At 45.5% G+C, this 22,095-nt stretch overlaps 2 protein-coding genes and 1 non-coding gene across 3 annotated transcripts in view; all 3 read right to left on the reverse strand.

The window, feature by feature from the left end:
• TRNAS-AGA (transfer RNA serine (anticodon AGA)) lies at positions 1-82 on the reverse strand. Its single transcript has one exon. It is a non-coding gene; the product is annotated as a tRNA-Ser (tRNA).
• A 3,714-nt stretch (positions 83-3,796) lies between these two features.
• On the reverse strand, positions 3,797-5,043 carry LOC126522982 (uncharacterized). Its single transcript, XM_050171824.3, has one exon. It carries the CDS (start codon positions 5,017-5,019, stop codon positions 3,820-3,822), a length of 1,200 nt encoding a protein of 399 aa, XP_050027781.1. The 5' UTR covers positions 5,020-5,043; the 3' UTR covers positions 3,797-3,819.
• Positions 5,044-16,070: 11,027 nt separating this feature from the next.
• Positions 16,071-22,095, reverse strand: part of Rme-8 (receptor mediated endocytosis 8) — a 157,946-nt gene continuing 151,921 nt past the window's right edge. Inside the window, exons 46-47 of the mRNA XM_050171184.3 lie at positions 19,775-19,874; positions 16,071-17,186 (exon numbers count right to left, since the gene is read on the reverse strand). Coding sequence (XP_050027141.1) covers positions 17,101-17,186; positions 19,775-19,874 — 186 coding nt within the window. The 3' untranslated portion in view covers positions 16,071-17,100. The remainder of the gene's footprint in view (positions 17,187-19,774; positions 19,875-22,095) is intronic.

Genomic DNA, 22,095 nt, shown 5'->3' on the forward strand with positions numbered 1-22,095 from the left:
CGCAGTCGACAGGATTCGAACCTGTGCGGGGAGACCCCAATGGATTTCTAGTCCATCGCCTTAACCACTCGGCCACGACTGCTTTTTTTTTTTTTTTTTTTTTTCTTTATTGCCGGTCTTCGACGTACACATACGGCATAAACAGATACACTTCATAATGGTAAAAGCAATGACCGTCTTGGGCCCTTGCGAATAGTTAAAAACACTTGATTACCGCTAGTTCATCCAATATATGCATCCATTCGGGTGGTTCTGTTCTCGTTTTATAAGCTTCACGCAGATATAGCACGCTTTCAATGAAATGCTCTCTCGCAGGATGAATAACAAGCCTCTCATGACGCTCATCCATTCTTGTTTTCCACAGGCTATGTAAACATATTGCCATGAACATGTCACATGGCATATCTGCGTTCTCAGTTGGCAAGAAGCGGATGCCGTACGGTGTTATCGGTAATTCCTTTTTCAACGTTCTTTGTAGGATGTCCCACAAGAACATTGCATCTGAACAATCAAGAAAGATATGCTCAATCGTCTCTGGTTGCCTGCATCTTGAGCAGTTTACAGACCACGGCACAAAGATTCCCCTTTCTCTTAGCCATGGCTTCACTGGGAGCGTTCCACTGTGTAAATGGAAGAAAAAGGTTTTTGCGGATGACCGTATCGGCATCCGCTTCACTCGCTTGAGCACGTTTCTTCCTCTGGATTCAACGCGGTACATAGAACGATAGACAGGCACAGGCAATGATACATCAAGTAAATCTTTGTACAGTCTTTTGCGTTTAACAGATGCAAGGTAATTCAATGAAAAGCGCGTATGTAGGAAGTCAAAGGCCAATACGACTTCTCGCAGGAAGCCTCTGAGCCTAGGTCCTGTGCTGTAATCGGAGGACACAACGAATTGAGGCAACGCGTTGCTCAAACGTCTTTGAAGGACTGTGCACAAGAATGTATCTTTCTGATCACGTAGGAACAAAAATCTCGACACGACTTGTCTTAAAAAGAGATGAACCAACCCTAGGCCTCCACTTTTCACTGTTCTGAACAAATTAGTGCGACTAGAGCGCTCCCAAACGGAACCCCAAATGAAGATGGCAAACTGCCGGTGTATTCTTTGTATGCTGACTCTTGATGCGCACAATGCTTGTAAAACATACCAAATTTTGGCCACTAAAAACACATTACACACTGTTGCTTTTGTGAATATTGATAGTTCCCTCCCACCCATCCTTGCCGCTTTCGCCTTAATTTCTGCGACCTCTCCTTGCCAATAATCTTTGGTGTCCTGGTGGTGTTGCAGAGGTACCCCAAGGTACTTGGTAGGCATATTCGTCCACTGCATTTTTTCAAAAAGTGAAGGCGTGTCTTCCCATTGTCCATACCATGTCCCAATCGACTTGCCCCAATTAATCGCACTCCCCGTCATTTTACAATACTTTGTCACAACATTAACGGTATTGCTTACACTTTGCTTGTCATCACAAAAAACAGCGACGTCATCCGCGTATGCTAACAATTTTACCTCACTGTAACCGACCCTAAAACCCCGGACATGGCTCTCTTTTATTATCTTTAGACACAGTGGCTCGAGATATAGGGCAAACAGTAGAGGCGATAAACCACACCCCTGTCTTACGGAAGACCTGACGGCAATGCTGGGAGAGAGTGTTCTACCAACGATGACCTTTGTGGAAACGCCTGCATAGCACATTCTGATCCCTTCTGTTAAGGTTGATCCCACATTGACGTGCTCCAAAACATTGAAAAGAATTGTGTGTGTCACTCTATCGAACGCTTTTTCTAGGTCTAATTGTAACATGGCCACCCTACCAGAAAAGTCGTCACAATGCTCAAGTACTGTTCTTGCTACGTGTACGTTTGTAGTTATTGACCTCCCCTTAATGCCACATGTTTGATGTGGCCCTATCAATCGTGTTATTATACTCTGTAGCCTTCTGCCCAAAACTTTAGTGTATATCTTATAGTCTGAGTTTGTTAAGCTGATTGGTCGGTAGGCTCGCACGGATAGGAGTGATGAGGGATCAGTAGTTTTGGGTATCAGGACAATATGACTCTCGCGAAACGACGGTGGCAGTACCCGCTTTTCATAGGCTTCTGTGATAACGTAATAAAGAGCTGCAGCTATATCTGTTTTGAAAGCTTTATAGAATGATCCACCCAGTCCATCAGGTCCTGGCGTTTTCCCAGGGCTCAGGTCATCTATAGCCTGCTCTATTTCCTTGATGCTTATTGGCATTTCTAATCTATTTCGTTGTTCATCATCTAGACTTGGCAAAAGGTGTAAGAATTCATTTTCGAACCCCTGTTCGCATTGCGTTTCATGTCCTAAAAGTTCGCTGTAATATTCTACAAAGGCAAGTTGGATGGTTTTCTTATCACGTACTATTTCATTACGGTATGTTATCGCATTTATCTCCTTTCGTGTGGCATAACTTTTTTCATCCGAAAACGAGCGCTTTGTAGGTTGTTCTCCGCACCATAGATGTTCTGCGCGTGCGCGAATGATTGCGCCCCGATATTTTTCCTTATCGACAAGTTCCAACTGTGCTTTCGTTCGCTGTATTTCTTTAGCGAAACAACCAGGACGGATGCTTTCCATGTTTAAATAAAAGTTGAGCTCACTTTGTAATTCTATTTCATTTCTTTTTTCTTGGTGGTGTAAAACGCTGGACCTTTCTATGGCTATTAACTTTGTTTCTTGCTTAAAACACTCCCACCTTTCCGTGCAGTCACTGTGAACACCCGATAACAGCTCTTGAATGCTATCTTGAATTTTTTTTATAAATATTTCGTCCTGCAGCAATTTTTCATTGAATTTCCAAAGATCCCAGTTGAAGCTTGACGGCTTCTTTGAACCAAGCGAAAAACGGACCAAACTGTGGTCGCTAAAATAAACATGTTTGACTTCATAATCACTGCACAATGGCAACGCTTCCCCAGAAACATAGACACGATCCAGTCTGGCATGGCTGTCCCCTTGAAAATGAGTGAACCGAGGTGTATCATTATTGGCTAAAACGTCGCCTATATCCTCTAAATTATGTTTTTCAACGAGTGCTGCCAAGAGGAGCGCACTGCCTTCGAGACGAGACAGATTACGGGCTCTGTCTTCCACTTTGCAGACACAGTTGAAATCTCCCATCATGACCATGGTTCTCTCACACTTCAAGTGACATTCCACGCTTTCAAAAAAAACCTTGCGCTCAGCTATTCTATTCGGCGCGTAAACACAGATAGCGCGGAACTTGAGATCGCAAAAGATAAAATCGCACAATATAATACGCCCAGAATCATCACTAAATACATTTTCCACATTTATACCAATATTATTGCGTAGAAAGAGCACACAGCCCCCTGCTCTACCAACAGCATGAGAAACGCACACATAATATCTAGACATGAACGTTTGGACTAGGCGTTCGGTCCCTTCCTCAGTTTCTATCTTTGTCTCTTGTACAGCAATAATGTCCAGATTATTTTCGATGAACAGGCGATTAAGCTGGTACTGCTTCTTCTTTGCCGTAAGTCCCCGCACGTTAATCGTGCCTACGCGTAAGGGTGTTTCAATGTGTATCGCCATTTCTACGGTGAAGAGATCAAGGCCGATAGATATCAATAAATTTGCAGCTCACGTCAGTGACGAAGGATCACTCACATTACCGTGGCGAGTCTGTGTTCAGCCTGCACTGTTGACAGGTCTTCCATCGGCAGATCAGAAGTAGCAGGATTTTCCACCACCCCCCTCCAGACCCCCCCCCCCCCCCCCCCGGCACGGGCAAAAACACGCGAACGCACGACCTGTTAAGTCCGCTGCGTCGCCGCCGCCTTTCTGTCCGGCGGTATGGTTGGCGTTGGTCTAAAGGTTGGCCTCCGACCAGTTGCTGTCTTCACAGGTGGTTCGCCCGCACTTTGAGTGCTCGCATTCTGCTCTTCGCCGGTACTTTCTTCGTGCGTTCTTTTGGCCGCTGCCGCTGCTTTGCTGGTTTCCGTAGTGTCCATTACGCTTGAATCGTCCTCACTCGTTGCTACGGAGGGTTGCTTGCTTGTACTTGCGTCATTACTTGTTTCAGCGTCCTTAGCTGATGTAGTCTTGCCAGATGTCGGTGTGGCTTCACTCGTCACCTGCTCTACATCTCGTTTGGTAGAATTTGTGGCTGGGTCTTTCCTTGAAAGTGGCGCCAGAGATGGTCTCGACGCACTGGCACTTTCCTCTGCGTCGACTTCGTCCATGAGGTGCTCGTTGACGACTTCCTCACTTCTCGATGGCCCCGCAACGTTTGCATACGTGCGCACGCACTGACTTTCTTCGTGGCCGAAGCGTTGACACACAGAGCAACGTGGCACGCGGCACTCGCGCCTGATGTGCCCCGTACGGTTGCACCGAAGACACAGTGGAGCACGACCTGGCACGACCACTAGCGCCATTATGCCTGCTACTCGTAGCTGATGCGGTAGATCGTCACGTGTCACGCCTGGCTTCAGCTTGAGGGTCACTGTACGCATAGACGACCCCTTGTCCGTGATGCCTGGTACACGCCATTGCTCTTTTTGGACGTCGTTGACTTTCCCGTATGGAGCAAACGCCGCGTGTACGTCTTCGTCGTGCACATTGTGCAGCAACCAGTGGAGTTTAACCCGGACATCCCGGTTGTGTGGATCCACAACCAAACATCGTCGTTCCTTGACTTGAACTTCCGTATACTTCAGCATTTTCTTTGTCGCCTCTGCACTCTCGAACGTCACCGCCCAGACGTGGTTCATCTGGAAAGCCCCCAAGGCGACCACCTCGGGGAGCAATTTCAAATGAGCCAGCGTGTCGCGAAAATCTTCGACACGGAAAGGTCTCGCTTTCACGTCGCCGTGAAGAAAAACTGTGTTTAAAACACACGAACCTGTAGGCAGTGGCGGCAAAACAACATGGTATTCCGGTTCAACGGACGCAGGCATCCTGTTTCCGCGGCTTGGCATAGCCGCAAACACCGCCCCTACGGAGCGCGACATTCGACGTCCGTACCGAACGGTAGCCGGAGGTAGAATCACTCGGCCACGACTGCGGGACGGTAAGCTACCAGGTATTTTTAAACGCCTCGTGTTCATGTTTACGGAGACTCCATGTAACCTCTTATATGGCGACCTCCTTTGTGACGAAGTCATCCGATATGCAGCAAAACAAACGCCGGCAATTTCTGTAGCAGCGAAATGGTGCATTTCCCAGGTGCGAATGCATTTTCCGCGCAGCGATAGGTAAAGGGTGCTCCGTTGACCTCATTTATCAAGCTGTCTGGAACAATGGGCTTTCGTGTGCGCTACATTACAACTGCATTAGAAAAGTAACTCACGCGGAAGTTTTCAACCTGTGTGAACGAAGCAACTGCAACCCGTGCACGGAGCCTCTCTAGAATTCGCCCATTTCCACTTTATTTCAGAATTTACATCTTACTTATTTTGCCTTATACCTTACAATTTCTCTAAAGCTTTTTTTCTTTTTTCTCCCCTCCTCCATTTAATCGCCGGCTCCTTGATTCATCGCCAGTTATGTAATGGCAAGTGCCACAATATATTGAGGCGCAAGCCACAATGATGCGACGTAGGAAGCGTACGTAAGTTACTGGTTGGACTTCGAAAGTAGCTCTGCAGTAAACTCCCTGAATTGTTGTTTTTAACGTACGGTAACCCGAAGTGATTGTGATAGAAATATAGTGCGCTCCGTATAAACCGCGACGTCATGGAAGATAGCTGCAGCACAGGCCCACATAGCCCCCTTTAGAAGCTACATGAGTAACAATTAAAGAAAGAATACTCATCGCATTGTCGACATGCCGTGCAAGATTGTTCTCCTACATCCGTTATCGGTTCTCGTTACTTATCGATTATCCAAAAGGAAACTGAGACTCAAGCTAGCAAGTTCCGAGAGCTGCTCCTACGTTTAAAGTACGAGAAAATATTTGAAATATCCGTGAGGTGCACTAGGGTTGGCAGGTCCGCAGGTTCTGGCACGAAGTTCGAAAAGGAGCAGTTGTAGCTTCGTTTTCTCTCGTAGCCATATGGGCCATATCCGACCAAATGAATCTCAACGTACGTTTAAAATCATTGCTCTGATTTATTTTGCGAGGAACTTCAGAAGTAGGCGACCAGATGTGCATGTTTAAAGGGACTTTAAAGGGACACTAAAGTGAAATATTATTTCTTCTGCATCAGTAAATTACCATTCTACAACACCAAAGACACCACTCTTACAACTGACTATCGGTTGGAAGGCCTTCCAAACGCCCGTGTGACACGGGTATAATACCCGTGTCACACGGGCACATTTGGAAGGCCTTCCGGTCAACGGCCTTCGAAACGCCAGAACTCTGTCGACTCAAAGGAGTTGTTGCGCTGCTACACGGCACTTTTGAAAGGCCGTTGAGTGGTTCCGGCGTTTCTCGCCAAATTGTGTGGCGTTGCGTATCTTTATTTTCGTTTTCTTGTCACAAAAAGTTAAACAACGTTAAAACCACTTAAAAGCACTATAATTTCTTTTATGTTTGTTTATACATTAAAACAATTGTTTATACATTGCCTTACATATATGTTTAGTTTTTGAGTTGTTGAGTAGCGAAACTGCGGCAACGTTTGCGTCGCTGCACGTCGCTGTTGTCGAGAGTGTGTGTAGTTCGCGCATATCAAGTGGCAAAAATACTTTATTGAATAATTGATAACACTCATACATAGTATTTTTAGAGCATTTTGGTTTGATTTGTTCTTTCTAACCGTGAGTTGGAGCACACTGTGAACGAGAGGGCATGTTCGCGCTGTTTCCGTTTCCGTTGCTCAAAGGCCATCGAGATTTCGATAGAGTTGTAAGGTGCTCCGTTGACTCAATAGACTATTGACTCGGCGGCCGTCGAAACCGCCCGTGTAGCAGCTCGAACTTGACCTTTGAGTCAACTGACTATCGGTTGGAAGGCCTTCCAAACGCCCGTGTGACACGGGTATAAGACGTTTGGTAAGCCAGAAAAATCGCAAGAACGAAATACGGGTGGCGACGCCTACTTAAGTTCCCGCACCTGGGGGCTGTGACGTCTTGAATTTTGATGGCATCTTCTAGGGCCTACTAGTTATATACAGCGGTACAGATTGACTACATTGTGTTCTAAAGGAACCAAATATTAAACATGGCAAGTTTCGGGAACATTTATTCAGCCAACGCGGCCCAAATGCGAAAACATACTTTAGAATCCCTGACGTCGCGCTGACGTACCGGCGCTGGGGTTTCGGCGCAAAATTCAAATACTAATACTTCTCATCTAATAATCAAACTATCTTTTTTTTAAATGACTGCCTGCAGGGTTCTCAAACAATGCTTCATTAGTCTAAACTGATTTATTGTTTCGCTTTAGTGTCCCTTTAAAAGTAAGCGACAACCGAGTGTAGAACATGTATTCGCGATGGATGGGTGTTATGAGCGTCTCCTTCGAAATGGGGCAGTGGGTTGCGCCACCAAGTTTTTGTTTTTAATTTGCCTAATGTCCCACCTACACTCTTAAGCAAAATTATACCCTTTTACCACACAACGATAGTCGTCATCTGTCATGCCCGCATTTCCTTTCTTCAACGCGGCGAGCCCGGCACTTCCCAGTAACGAACGGCATGCGCGTTATCAGCATGACAGCATTCCCGACAGGAAAGTAGCGGGCGCGGCGTTTTCAAGAAAGAAAACGCAAGCAAGGCAGATGACGATTATCGTTGTGGGATACACCACAAAGAGTGCAACTGTTTTAAGAGTGAAGCTTTAGTTCGGGTCCAACTCCGACGCGGCCTATGTCAAACGCAAAAACGTTATTCCGAGATAACCCCTGGAACGATTTTAATGAAATGTAGGCATTTGAGAAAGAGTTAAATTCTAGTGACTGTTGGAAGCGGAATTTCGGCTTAGGGCCTCAGTTATGTTGAAAAGATTTTTTAAAATTCGGAAATTGAAATAAAATAGAAGGACGAAGTTTACAAATCAATAACTCTGACTCAACAAAATGGATTGCGGTTCTGTAAACGGGAATCATTAGTCCATTGTAAGCGGACAACCTCGATATGTCATTTTATATCTTACGTGAATTTGTTACGCTGTGTACAAAGGTTCTGCAAAAGCTGTATTTCCAAATTACTAAATTTCTTGAAATTCATGTGTAACATATCAATTTTGTCCGCTTTAGATGCACTATTAGATGCATTTCACAGATTTGTGGCATCATTTTTCATTGCAGAGTTGCACAGTTGTAAACTTCATAGTTTCGTTTTCTGAAAATGTTCTATTTTTGCCAATTTTTAATGAAAAATTGACGAGCTAAATCAAACGTTCGAAACAAGCAGTCACTGGATTTTAGGTTTTTCCTTTAAAATGCCACAAACTTGGCCAAATTTGGTGCAGTGGTTGCCGAGAGAAACGAATTCTCCTTTTACATGTATTTAGATAGGAGCACTGCGTTCCCCAGCCTGGACCCTGCCTCGAACAGTGCTTACTGCGAGCACGAACAAGTGCACCAGTCATCGGATGCAGACTACCTTATCACACGGAGCAGCTAACTATATAAAGAGAAAGGTGCATCCCGGTTCACAAATGGAACTCTCATTTGTTTTTATCCGAAGACACACTAACAAGCTAACTTGACAGCTTTTAGCCTCGTTCTTTCAGTGCAATATCAGTATTTACCTTCTGAAAGCACCACACACGTTACTGCCTGTATGTTGCGGCATCCTATGCGATATAGTGCAACACGAGTGACAGTACGGAGTTGCCTACGAAGGTCGAGAACAGTCAAGTTGTCGTACCTGTAGCAGCTGGAGCAATTCCGCGAACGAGTGCTTGCACATTTTGGAGGCATTGCGCAAACACGTGCAAACACTTTCATTTTTCAACCTCCGGCTCGTTTGAAATGCTCTTCGTATTGAAGAAAGTCTGATGCGGCTCGCTAGGCAGGCTGGACGTTTTGCACGCACAGCGCAACGATTTTCGCGGTTTGGTCGCTGCAGTCCACGAGAGGGATCAAAATAAGGTAATCAGAAGCAAGGGAACATTTCGGCATCGAGGAAACACCTAGGTTCTACGCCACAAACGAGAGACTTGAGAGATTGAGCCGTAGCTATGCCATTTTTGTAGACGGGTTAAGTAGCTGTGGGAGATCGTGCTCTCGAGTTGGTACTTGCGAAACGTGTTCTACACTGTATAATTTCTTGTTTTATTAGTCAGGACTGTGCTCCAACCAGTGGATCGAAACGGCCACCTGAAAAACCGCAGTACAATTGGGCGAGGTCTACCTACGTGCGCTTCGCAAGGTGTAAAAAAGAAGGCAATGTGCTATAGGTTAAGCCGGCCACCGCCATCTTATTAAGGGAATAGATTGACGTTAGCATTTCGCGGATAATAGGACGGTTTTTTTTTTTCATCTTTTTTTTTTCTCACTTCCAATGGCTTTCACAAAGCCAGTTTTGGCGTACAGATGCTTCTCGATGAGTCCGTCTGAGTCGCTGGTTATAGGATGAAGCTTGAAGGTCTTAGCAACTTACTTGTATGGGTGATCACGATGTCATTACTAAGCCCGAAACAAGATTCTATTATTTTCCAGTTACTCTAACATTCATATTAACTGATCAAGAGTAGTTGAACGGCGACTGTTCTCCGTGTAGTTCAGCCCGCTTTCAAGGGTGAATTACGGGCAAGCGCTGGTAAGAAACTGCAAGGGCTGCCACAGCAGAATTTATTTTGTAAGCTCAACGGTGCTTCGACGTCCGCCTCGCCCGCCGCTCCGTACTCGGAGCGGCGGGCGAGGAGGAAATGTGGTCAAAATGGACCCTTCCAGAAACGCGCACGCGCTGTCAGCGGCGGTCACTCCGCTGGCGGCGTCGACTGCTGGCTAGGTGCAAGGCACTGTGGGAGGGAGCGCTAGGCCGCGCGCGGCTCGCATGCCGCAGGCAAGGGCGCACAGGCGAGTCTTCAATATAGCGGTTCATATTGCGCCTGCTGCTGAAGTGGCTATTGGCGGCGAGGAGTTACGGAGTCGCCATCTATCGGAAGCGCCTCGCTGGCGTAGTATGAGGGATCACGTGGCGCGCTCCTCATAGGTTTTGCTGTCAGCGCTCACTGAAAACACCACGCGCGAGCTCTCCCGGATATTTCTGTAAGTACTTTCGAAACGAGGGACGTTTTTTTAATGTCTAAATAATAATCTTGGGCAAACTGAAAGCACAGAATCGTTTACAGACGCTATCTCTCTTTACCGAATACGTACAGTGAACGCCACTGCGCGCGGTCGCCGCGATGGAGTCTCCCGAATCGGCTTCTTGCGTGAAAGGGAGGTAAACGCTGAGAGCAAACTATGTGAAATATGCTCTTATAGTATTTGTATAACTAAATGGAGCGTAATAGAATGAAGCCTCAATGCAGCGATCGCACAGATTCGCAGCGACCGACTGCGCGTCTGCATGCTAATCCGCGTACTGTTTCGCTTTCACCGCGTGCGCGTTTACGCGCCGTGCCATGAGCTTTAGGTCGCAGAATATGAGCATCTGAGTATACAAGCTACCATTGTTGCGTGGGCGCTATCAGAGTTATTCAAAAATAATTTCATTGTAGAGGCTTCGACGCCTACGGGGACTGTGATGTGCCGTCGCGACGATTCAGTTTTTTTTTTCTTCTAAATTCTTGGACGTTTCAATATAATTTCTCGAGTTGCGCCGCACTGTATGTTTATCGGTGTTCTCAGCGTGCGATTTCCCGCTGCTTCTTCTTCTTTTTTTTTTTTTTTGTAATCCAGTGCATTAATCCATAACACAAACATGACCATATGCCATGCTTTTTTTAATGTGCTTCTTACCGCTCCCTTTCCACTCCAGTGAATTTGCCAGTATATACAGCATCGACAAGTTCATAGACCAAACCGTCATGACATTACTCGGGCAGCGGACTCGGGCGAGCGTCTCAGTGCGCGTTTTCGAACATCGCAGACCCGGCGCTGTAGCAGAAATCTTCCTCGCGTCTGTGCTTGCTGCATACCCGAGTTGTAGCCGATGACTGTTTGCCGGTTTTATGTTTCGCGAGCCAAGCATTACGCAGCTTCTTGTCCTGCGGCTACGTGTGAATAAGGCTGACACCGGGCTCCGTTGCGTACGTCCGGCACTGCGGCACCGAGCAGTAGCCTACCATGTTGCGCGCCTTCAAAGGCAGCCACTACCTATTGAAGTGCTTGCAAGCGTTGTAAAGGAGACACTTGAAGCGGGAAAATCTCGCCACTAAATGAGGACCGCAGCGTACGAGGGAATTTAAACTCTCGTTTTCAGCTCGCTTCGGCGCTCCCGAAGCAGCCGACGCGGCCGCTATGTCCACGTGATCCCTAATAGCACGTCACGCCAATGGTGGCGCCAGGTTTTCCAGTGGTGGAGCTCGAGGCCAATAGGTATGCAATCGGGAGCTGCACATCTAGCGCCAATCGGAATTAGTAAGGACGCGGGAACAGGGAAGTGGCGACGGCAGCTCCATTTCGCAACACCCTTCTGTACGTCACAGGAGGTTTGCAATGCACCGGCCGCGACCCGCGCTTCGCAGTGCTGCTGCTTGCGTAATCGCGGGTTCAATTCAACGACTAATTTGAGGCCAATTATTTCTTTGTACGTGGCCGTTTTGAAATGTCCGAACGCGAAACTTTCGACCTTTATGACGACTACTTTGAACTCTTACGTATATATAAGCATGTGCCGTAAAGTTTGCAACTTATGGCGTTTTTCACTGGTCGATTCGGAGCAGGATTTTTTGCTCCGCGGCAAGGAATCCGAATTTCACTGGTCGATCTGGAGCGGGTTCGCGCTTCCACTGGTCGTTTCGGATCAACTCGCTCCGCGCCGGATCGCTCTCACTTGCTCCGCCGCCGAGACGCGGATTCGGGCGGAAATAGAACGCGTCACATGGCGTCACTTCCGTCTTCAAGCGAAATCGGTACCCGGTCGGTACGCACAACTTTGTGTTGGGCATAGTTTGCGGAACCGGTTTGTGTCACGTGCACGCAGACTTCCTGTGTGATCTCCCGCGGAGCGTTCGTGCGCTCCACTGGCAGACTCGGATTGGTGAAAGCCGAGCGCTCGCTCGAGGATTCAGGCGGCTGCTCCAGATCGACCAGTGAAAAACGCCATTAGAAGTTAATTAATCTCATGTTTAATTAGCGAATTGCCAGCTGCCTTGGCTTTTCTTGCAATGATGTCCGCCTGGGCAGACATAGTTCATCTGTAGTGACGTAATTCGAGTAATTATTCTGAGCTTTCTAAAAGCGATGCTTTTCTTTGCGAACGTCGCAGTTTCGTGACCGTGGGTACTGCGGCCTGGCTGTTAACTGGATAGGCCAACCAATCACAGCAGAGGTCGCGTGCCTTTGAGTGCCTTGCACCACCACCAGATGGCGCTCTCTCAGCAGCAGCAGCGGAGAGATGAAATACTTCGGGTAAAAAAATATAAATACCTTGGTATATGGATAAACGAAGGCAACAGATATATGGAAACAGGAAAAAACAATAACAGTGAAGGGGAAGAGAAATGCAGCCATAATGAAACACAGAGCGTTATGGGATACAATAGGTAGAGGTGCTCCGGGTTACGTGGAAAGGTGTAATGGTACAATCAGAACTTGATGGCAACCAAAGGTCAGTGGGACGCCTCGCATTAAGCGCTCACGGGAAGACTACAAATGAAGCTGTGCAGGATGATATGGGCTGGACGAGTTTTGTAGTGAGGGAAGCTCATAATAAAATTGATAATGAAGAACAACTGAGGAATACGGAAGAAAGTAAATGGGCTGGGAGAGTGTTGAGGTAGTTGTACAGGGAAAACGTTGATTCACAGTGGAGGAAAAGAACTGGGAAGCTTACCAGCAATCATGTGGCCTGTAGGGTGAGCAACACAGCAACAAAGAACGTAGAGCAAAGTCAGAGAGGCTGAAATCATGTCATGGGTGGTGGCAATGGAAAAGAAATGTGCCATGAGTAACTACCTAGGAGGAAAAACAAAATCAGGAAAGAAACAAATGATAACTCAAAGGGAAGCTCATTACTTTTTGAAGAGAGATCAGCATGCCTTAGAACACGCACCTATAAAGAGAGATATAACTTATAAGGAAGAAAATGCGTGTGCTTGCTGCGGTAAAGCTTGGGAAATGATGGAGCATATTTTATTAGAATGTGAAGATCTCTACCCAGCCGTTGATTTAGGCACCACTGGCCTCCTTGAAGCCCTTGGGTTCAGCAAGAGCAGGGGGAAAGTAAACATGTCCGCAACAGAGATTAGCAAGAAGCGACGAAGATTGTTGGAAGCAAAGTAGGGAAGTGACAAAAACAAAGTTCACAAAAGGGGGTCAGAAAATTTGGTTACAGGAGTTCATCGTACGGTTTTTTCTTTTTTAACCTAGGTAGGATATTAAGCAGTATAATAGCAAGAGCTTGGTGGGACAACCAACCGCCCCGTTCCAAAGAGGATGCTCATAACATCCATCCAGCGGTGCCAACCATGCTGGGGAGAGAAAAAGAAGGGACCATAATGCTCACCTTCACGCATCTGCGGCATGACATTAGCCCCTCTACAATGCCTGAACAAAACCTTCTTTGTAACTTTTTGGAGGCACTTGATAAACACAAACTCGTGTTTCGACTCTTTGTGCACTCACACAAAGCTTCACTGTATATAGATTCACTCGTTGAATCTGCTGCATTTAGAAAAAGAAAGTGTTCAAAATAAATCGTAACACGCGCAAAACGCATAAATTAGAAGAACCAGGATGAAAGGGCAGCCCGGCACACAACCGCAGATGCAGTCAAGGCATGCATGCCAACCGTGGTTCCCGCCACCGATGGCAAGAATTTTTGAAGTGAAGAGCTGCAAGGCCACGCATACTTGCAGAAACACCACCGGCACTGCCACGTGTCACCGTGGTGTCAACCACAGAAGGCTCAAAATATAGACACCGTTAACGCCGCAATGGTAATGGTTTTGTATGTACCTGCTCATAATCGCAGCTCTTGAGTGGGTTTGTGCTGTTGCAGCATAGTCAAGGAAGAAATTCCCTCTTCAGCAATGCTTATGCTATGAGCATGACTTTACATGAGCAACACCAACTGTGTCAGCTGCACTGTTTGTGGCACGACAGACAGACAGCGTTTCACCGCAGTATGGGGTATAACTTGACATACTCTGGGTGCTTGTGGGTGCCTCACGCGAATACACGTGAAGTGCCTCGAGCGGCCAGTCGCACGACAATTTTGTGTGCATTTGCGGGCTTCTTTCACGCTATGCAGAAACACCTATGTAGCATGTATTGAGCAACAGAAAGCTGTATCGGGAGTCTTTCATGTCGCTCTACAATTTTCTCATTGACACTTTTAATTTAATCATAATATTTGACAAGCCCATTAAGTAAGACTAGCTTATTAGGCAGAATGAAAAAATATAACTTGTATCTCCAAATGATGGCAAACCACATTACTTTGGTTCTGTCCAGCTACGTGGCATTCATATATATTAAAACTTGACAAGCCCATTAAGTAAGACTAGCTTATTAGGCAGAATGAAAAAATATAACTTGTATCTCCAAATGATGGCAAACCACATTACCTTGGTTCTGTCCAGCTACGTGGCGTTCATATATATTAAAGCTCTGGCTAAAGTTAACTGAGACACCTTGTACATGCACATACTAAATGAAAAAAAAATTGAATTAGGTAATGTAATTATTTAATTACGCACTTCTTGAGCCTAATTTTCTGTGCACAGCATGTCCACCAAGTAGCCTAAAGCATCAGTGCCAGTCATGTTTGCATAGCATAATTGTTTGCATAATTCATGAACTTTTATCTTAAGACACAGTAAAACATTCCACTGCCCTGCAGGAGAAAGTATGTAGAACAGAATGAAAGGTTCTTTAACACATTAGGCTCACATTAACAAGTGAGGAACATTGACACAATCGCCATCAGGGTGAAGGTTTAACAGGCACGATCAACCAAAGATGCTAAACAGAATGCTTTGCTTCCTAGGTGACTCTCGCCCCACTTACGTGCAGTGCGATACAGTTATACATGGTGTAGTAGTAATATTACACCTGGCTTCTCAGAGATGAACAGGAACTAAGTCAATGAACGCCATATTATATGCACAAATACTAGAAAAGCACAGTTCAGTTCCTTTACCACTGTCATTTACATGCAATTGTGTAATACATAGAAAAGTTTAACTTTTCTCATTTGCGAATTCTCTATTCAGCTACATTTTCAGCTGTGAACAACTTTAAATATACTTATATGCAAATAGGGCATCATCTGCCATATAGTATACGCCTTTTAATTTATGAGGCCATATTAAAGTTGATATTAAGTGCCATATAATATGTAGTATATATTTATTACCTCATTTGACCTTACTATTCATACATCTGAACAAACAAGTTTTAAGAAAACTGAACAAAACCAGCATTGTGTTAGCTTTTACAATCCTAACTTTATTACTAAGACTGTTTTGCAGGCTCATCTTCCCATAAGGAGCAGTCCCAACAAAAGGAGGTCCTCCATTACACTTCCACACACAAGCTCGATCTTCAGAACATTAAGCAAGCAACTCCAGCAAATGCTTATCTTACAGAGCACCAATTCTGCAGGGGGAGAAGGAGGGAATAAAGAGAGAAGGCAGGGATGTTAACCAGAGATGCGTCTGATTGGCTACCCTACTCTGGGGGACGGGAAAAAGGGAATAGAAAGATAGAGAGTGAGAGGGGAGGGAAGGGAAAGTCGCGGTGAGGTTGCGCATGTACGCGGAGGGCCTGAGTGAGTCAAAGGCATTCACATAAGCCAGTCGCCCTCAAGAAAGAAAAGTGCCTTAATAGCTTTGTGGGCCGACGAGCGATGGGGACGGTCTTCAAGTAGCACCTGCACAGACAATGGCCGATCGTCCAGACGTCACAGAAGCAATATTGTGTATAAAGCCTCTTAATCTGCTGTCACAGTTGCCTGCACTAAGCTCTTATCCAACAGACACTAAGTGATGCAAGTATAGCACATACAAAAATTTATTCTTCTGTGAATGAGTTGACTTAAAAATAAAAAGTAGCAGAAGGAATCTCAGACTGTCACATCAACATAGAATGTGACCTGTTTTCATAAAAATCTTTATATGCATATTTTTTTCTTTATTTAACTTAGCTCTCATCTAGAAAACATTTGCTCAGTTTAGTCTCCAAATGTATGCAGCAAAAATAATACTATCAGTTACAACAAATCCTTGCTTGAGGGTCAACACATGCCTTCCTGTACAGACAACTGCAAGGGGAATGTCTTTATTGCAAACCGGTTTCAAAACACGCACAAGCATTTCACAATAAGCATCATATTCTTACTTTCTGCAGCCAAAAACGACATACAATTTACAGAAACAGGTGCCTACTGACGGCCATTGTAAAAAAACTACTCGTTCCTCAACAGCACCAGCCAGCATTAAAGCCCCCAACTTTTCAACTTTGCAGCCAGAGCAAGAGAAATTGGAAAAAAAGTTGGAAACTAACAACATTAAAAATTATGAGGCAAACAAAACTGGTACAAATCAAACCCATCTGCGGGTTGCTCAAAATGTGGCTGACACTTTGATAGCTCCACGAGAGACTTGTCACGTTGACAAGCATTATAAACAATCTAGCAAGCTGCCCAGAGGAGGGGGGAAACAGCACGACGGCCTCACTCCTTTGGCTTGGACATCACTCCAGCAAGTGCTGCAGTATCAATTCGGGATGCCAGGGGAGGCAGAAGTTCAGTCACGAGACAGACACAAACAAGCCCCGGCATTGCCACTAGAGCCGAGACATATGCTAAGAGTAGTAGCGGTGAGTCTGCCTCGTCGTCAGGTGGCCTTTGCGGGGAGGGACTTTCTTCGCCGGGCCAGCTTGCATTCTACAAGTGATGCCTCATGCAGACACCACACTTCCCCTCCCCGCACACAGCTTTGGACCAGATAGGAACAGGGTTTGGCAGCGACCCCAACATCACAGTGGAAGGCACGTTTGTGTCGTATACGAGTCCCAGCGGGCATCAGCTCTCCCCCAGGGGCGGCGGTGTCTGCGGCATGTGCTGGCTGGAACCTTGGGTGAGGTAGCCAGCGATGGCCGTACCTGCACCTGTGAGCCGGAAAAGTATGTCTCAATCTTAAAAGGGCCACCTGCAGGTTTGTTATCTCAGTTCATCTTAAAGAGGGTTTCTTTATTTTTTTTATTTTTGTGGATTTTCCTGTGTTTAAGTCCTAAGGAAATTATTTCTCGCTTCTTTTAAAGGCACTGACAACCAATTTTCATGGTACCCACTTTTTCTAGTGCAATGGAATGCTTACTGGCCGGAGCGTCTAATCATGAAGTAGTAACGCGGAAAATGCCATGGAACATATTTTTTATCAGAGTTTTTCGATCTGCAGCGAGGATGAAGTCGTTCCCTGGAAGCATGCTGAAAACTGTGATAGGTGAGTGCGATAGCGATTATAGGTCGGCATTAGTGGGAGGCAGATGACAAGTGCGGCCGTGATGGGAAAAAGTATTATTTTGTTTATCAAGTCAATGTTCCTGCGATTCATGTTTTCCAAAGTGTTCAAGTATTTCTGCGATAAAGTGAAACCAAGTGCGAAACCAAGTGCATCGAAAATGAAACGACACTTTTACACGTGGTACACTGTTCATGTCGCTGTAGCCAAGCGTGCACTCCTGATTTCCGATGTCGTCTCTCGAAGACCTGAGCGAGCCGGAACAAAGGCTTTTAGCTCGCATGCATGCTCTGAAGTTAGGTCCTTACGAATTTGCACCAGAACGCCATGCTTCAATGGACAAAAGCGGCAGTGGAAGCGACGAATCCTACTTGCATGATAGACTACCATCCCCGCGACAAGCAGCGCGCCTGGAGAATGCCAATTGGTGAAGGCTCACTCACACTAGGCCGACACGATACCGATTTTGGTCTGCCGACTGTCGGCGACAGTGTTTTTTCCTTTGTGTGGGCACCTCTGTCACACTGTACCGACGGCGACAATCTGTCGATAGACGGCAGAGAGCACGGCGTCGGTACAGTGCGACAGACACGCGCCGACACGAAGGTAAAAAACGTATCCATTTATGGCACAACTTGTTGATGGCATCTTGTATCACAGGGAGATAATAAAATTCTGGGTACTTGCAAACTCGAGCCATGCATGTGGGACGACATGAGTGCCGCTCATTAGCGTGAACTTTCTTTACTTCGTGATACGCGTAGAATAAAGTGCAAGTGTCTAATAATATACTAACTGCAATTTTAAGCAATAATCGTACCGTACCTAATGACAGTCGACTTATGTACAGTAACCTCTTGACTGCATTTCGAAGTATCAAGATTTCACCACCAGGCTTTGCCACTTACTGGTCTTTCTGACTTTCTTTGCCCAATTAAAAATTATATTTCCTACTTAAATCCCGAACACCGTGCTGGATTCTATCCCTATAAATCATGGTCGTTTCCTTTCCATCAACTTCTTACAACACATTCTGGCCAGTTGTCAGTCCCTTTAAGTGGTTTAGCTCCATCAATGATATGAACAACCGAGTGGCGATACACAGTAGATACAGACTTCGAAGTGATCAACAACAGCCTAGCAAGGGGCGTCTTTTGCTGGTGCCCACATTTCGACAACAGGACCTGTTTCCATCAGGGCAGCAAGGGCAACAACAAGTTTTGGAGAAGCGTAGAAGTGAGAGGCAGCTGAAGTGATCACACCCTTCTGTTCATGCACGTTTCGTTAGCGTCGTCACAGCGAGTGGTCGTTGAGTGAGAACTGCTCATGTTTACCTGTGTGTGTATGACACCAATACTTGTCAATTAGTGGGCGGATGTTTACTGCAGTTTATACGGCCAGACAAACTATGAACTTTATTTCTCGTAGTTGTCTTCATAATTTGCTATTGCTATCAACGTGAGACTTCTTGTGCGAGACTGCGTTTTTTGTTTTTAGGATTACATTTCTTCTCAAATACAGGTATTAGAATTGAAGCGAATACCATAATATTCAATCGAATATTCCAACGTACCAAATATTTGCACGAGCTCATCGTATTTACTTGTGTAAGACTCCTCTTCGGGCAAGACCTGCACCCCTTACTTTCGAGGTAAATAATTAAAAATAATGTTTCACTCGGGTTATCTGGCATCAAAGCACAACTGTTTTTTGTATTGTGCTGATGAGGTAGGAAGCTTCAATGTTGATGGGAGAGACGTCACAAGCGGAAACTTTTAAAGAATGAAGTGTAATTTGATCAGTGGAGCTGGAATTTTGAATAAATGTGCGTGTAGTGTGTAACCAGTGTTTGCATTATCTTTTACATCATTCGTGAAGTCATTCCAAGCTTTAGTGAGGTGACATATGCTTCACTCGTGCATGAGCCACACCCTGCCAAGATGTTGAATACAAAGCGTGGCGTCTCACACAAGTAAACACAATAAAATCCGGCGTTACGGATGTTTAATGCACCAGTCAAGCTTAGAGACACAAGTTTAGGTGCCCTGGACCAATGTAAGAGCTTACAATCAGTATGCAGCCAAATCGCAACAAATGGCAAGATGAGGCTAAATGTGATCGAGTCAATCTCTTGTGCACACACCTTAACAAGTGGACTGTAAGTACAAGACAAAGCACCAAGCGAACAGGCAAGAGAACAGACACGCAAAGTGTAGGCATGTTGGCCACACTCACTGGGCAGGTAGCCAGCCGTGGAAGCAGGTGCCATGAAGAGGTCATGCTTCTGGTCCTTGTAGTCTGACCAGACGCTCGACTGGCCGAGAAGGTTGTTCACCTGCACAAGAACAACAACGAAAACAAACAGAAGACACACAATTAGCAACCTCTCAAGTAGCCAGCCATTTTTCTCATGCCAATATGTGCAAGCTCACACCAGGCAGCTGAAACCAGTCAATCATCATGGCATGCAGTAGGTTAACCCAGACATTTTTATTGTAAAAAAAAAAATTCAGGGGTTTTATTTGCCAAAACCATATTATATGATTATGAGGCATGCTGCAGTAAGTTACTCTGGATTAATTTTGACCATCTGGTGTTTTTAAAGTGCACCCAATGCATGACACAGGCATTTTTGCACTTTGCCTCCATCAAAATGGGGACACCACGGTCTGGATTTGATCCCGCACTCTCGGGCTTAGCAGTGATGCCAAAGCCACTATACCAGCACGGCAGGTTTTCTTTTCCCTTTTTTTGTTTTTTTAACCGTTACCGAAGAGCATCAAAAGCAAGAGCACTGATAAACATGATGCAGTAGACTTCCATCACTTCAACTTCAGTTATATCAGTGTTAGGTTAACTCCTTAAGTGCCAGCAAGAAATCCAGAAATGTGTTTGCAAAATGAAATTTTTTTATTGCATATCTGGATAACAGACTTTGTACAATTTCAAAATACAGTTAAACCTCGATATAATGAACTTCAATATACAGAAGAGTGTTTACACACAATTTCAATGTAACGACATTTCTCTGCCGCCGCAAAGGAATACCGAGATAATAAATAGAAACTTCTGTGGAGGCACACAGTCAAATAGTTGGATTAGAAGCAGCTGCTCGCCAACGCTCCTCTCAAATTGTGTGCCGCGCGACGAAGAGCAACCTCCGAAGCAAAGCAGCGTCATGTTCTGTATAAAGCCCAAGTGCGATAAGATCCTATCGCACCTCGCGCACTGTATGCTTTGGTGCAAGTGAAAGCGTGTTAGAGCAAGTTAAGAATGGGGGCTTGAGGTACGCCTTCTTCCCGCACGAACAAGAGGAAAGGGCGGGAAGGGAGCAAGCTCGCAGTAACGCGATAAAGGGCATGTGAGGAGAAGGGGGGGGGGGGCTAGTTGGCATTTGTCTTTTTCTACGCGGCCATCGCTGCACATGGCCGCGCATGGCTATCAGCGCAACTGAGCACATACGCAGCCAGCGCTCCCTGTTTCAGGTGTAATTTGCCATGCGTGCAAAGAGTGGGTACGTCGAGAAGGCGTGGCATCATGTGTACTGTCTTCCCGCGCTTTTAGTACTGGAGGTTACATAATCTAGAGTTTCGGAGACACGTTGAAGCGAGAGGCAGACAAAACATTCGCTCCCAGCTGCCAGCACTTTTCATGATAACATCGTCCCACTGCTAGCGACACTATCAGCTGCGGCAGCAGAGTGGATGCGAAAGCACAGCTGACCTCATATCATACTGCCGATGTGAAGATATCATCATGGCAGGAAAATGTATTTTTTGTCGCCGACTCTCAAATTCAATTAAATAAATTACTAGTTTTCATTTCAATTCCCTCTTTCTGATTGGCAGATAATTCGGAAAATTTTGTGGCTCCTTCTGTGTAAGAAAAATCCTTCGGCGACTGTACTTGTTTGCATAAAAAGTTAAATTTCAATGTAACAAAATTTCGATATAATGAAGTAAATTGCCAATTTTACCGGCTTCGTTATATGAAAGGATGTATACATAACATGGGGGTAGCAAATTCATTTTGGTCTGAAAATATGAAATAACAAGAAACATGTATGTTAACTAGAAGTTTCAGTTGAGAGGAGTTCAGTTCCGTAAACAACCGCTCGAAGCTGCAGGCACATTTTAGAGCAAACGTTGTTGAGAAAAGCTTGCAAATGCAACATGTCAAAATTCTTGAAGAAAGGCCATGGAGGATTAGAATGCAGCTTCCGTACAATAGTTCTCTAAACACAGTATGAAGCAAAGTCCCACACCACACTCTGCATCAGAAAAGTGTGTTTCTTTGCGAACTTTAATGTCAGTGTTGCTTCTACCCCTGTAACAGACAACACGCTGCCTTTTTTTGGAGGTTTCTTGCCAGCTGTGGACAGGATATAGTCCACAAAGCGGCGTGCCATCCTACAAGTAAGGCCTGCCTCTGAAGAATGTGCACACTTGAGAGGGCAGCAACATGTAACATGCAGCTGCCATGTTTTAAGCCCCTGCTGGACAAGCGGAGTTTGTAGGCCCCCTAGCAGGCCAAAGAGGGAACTTGCCATAATGACA

The sequence above is a fragment of the Dermacentor andersoni genome, chromosome 6 (assembly GCF_023375885.2).
Source record: "Dermacentor andersoni chromosome 6, qqDerAnde1_hic_scaffold, whole genome shotgun sequence".
NCBI lineage: Eukaryota > Metazoa > Arthropoda > Arachnida > Ixodida > Ixodidae > Dermacentor > Dermacentor andersoni.

Excerpts from the sequence above, each read along its gene's own strand:
- LOC126522982 (XM_050171824.3), bottom strand. The coding sequence starts at position 5,019 with ATGTCGCGCTCCGTAGGGGCGGTGTTTGCGGCTATGCCAAGCCGCGGA.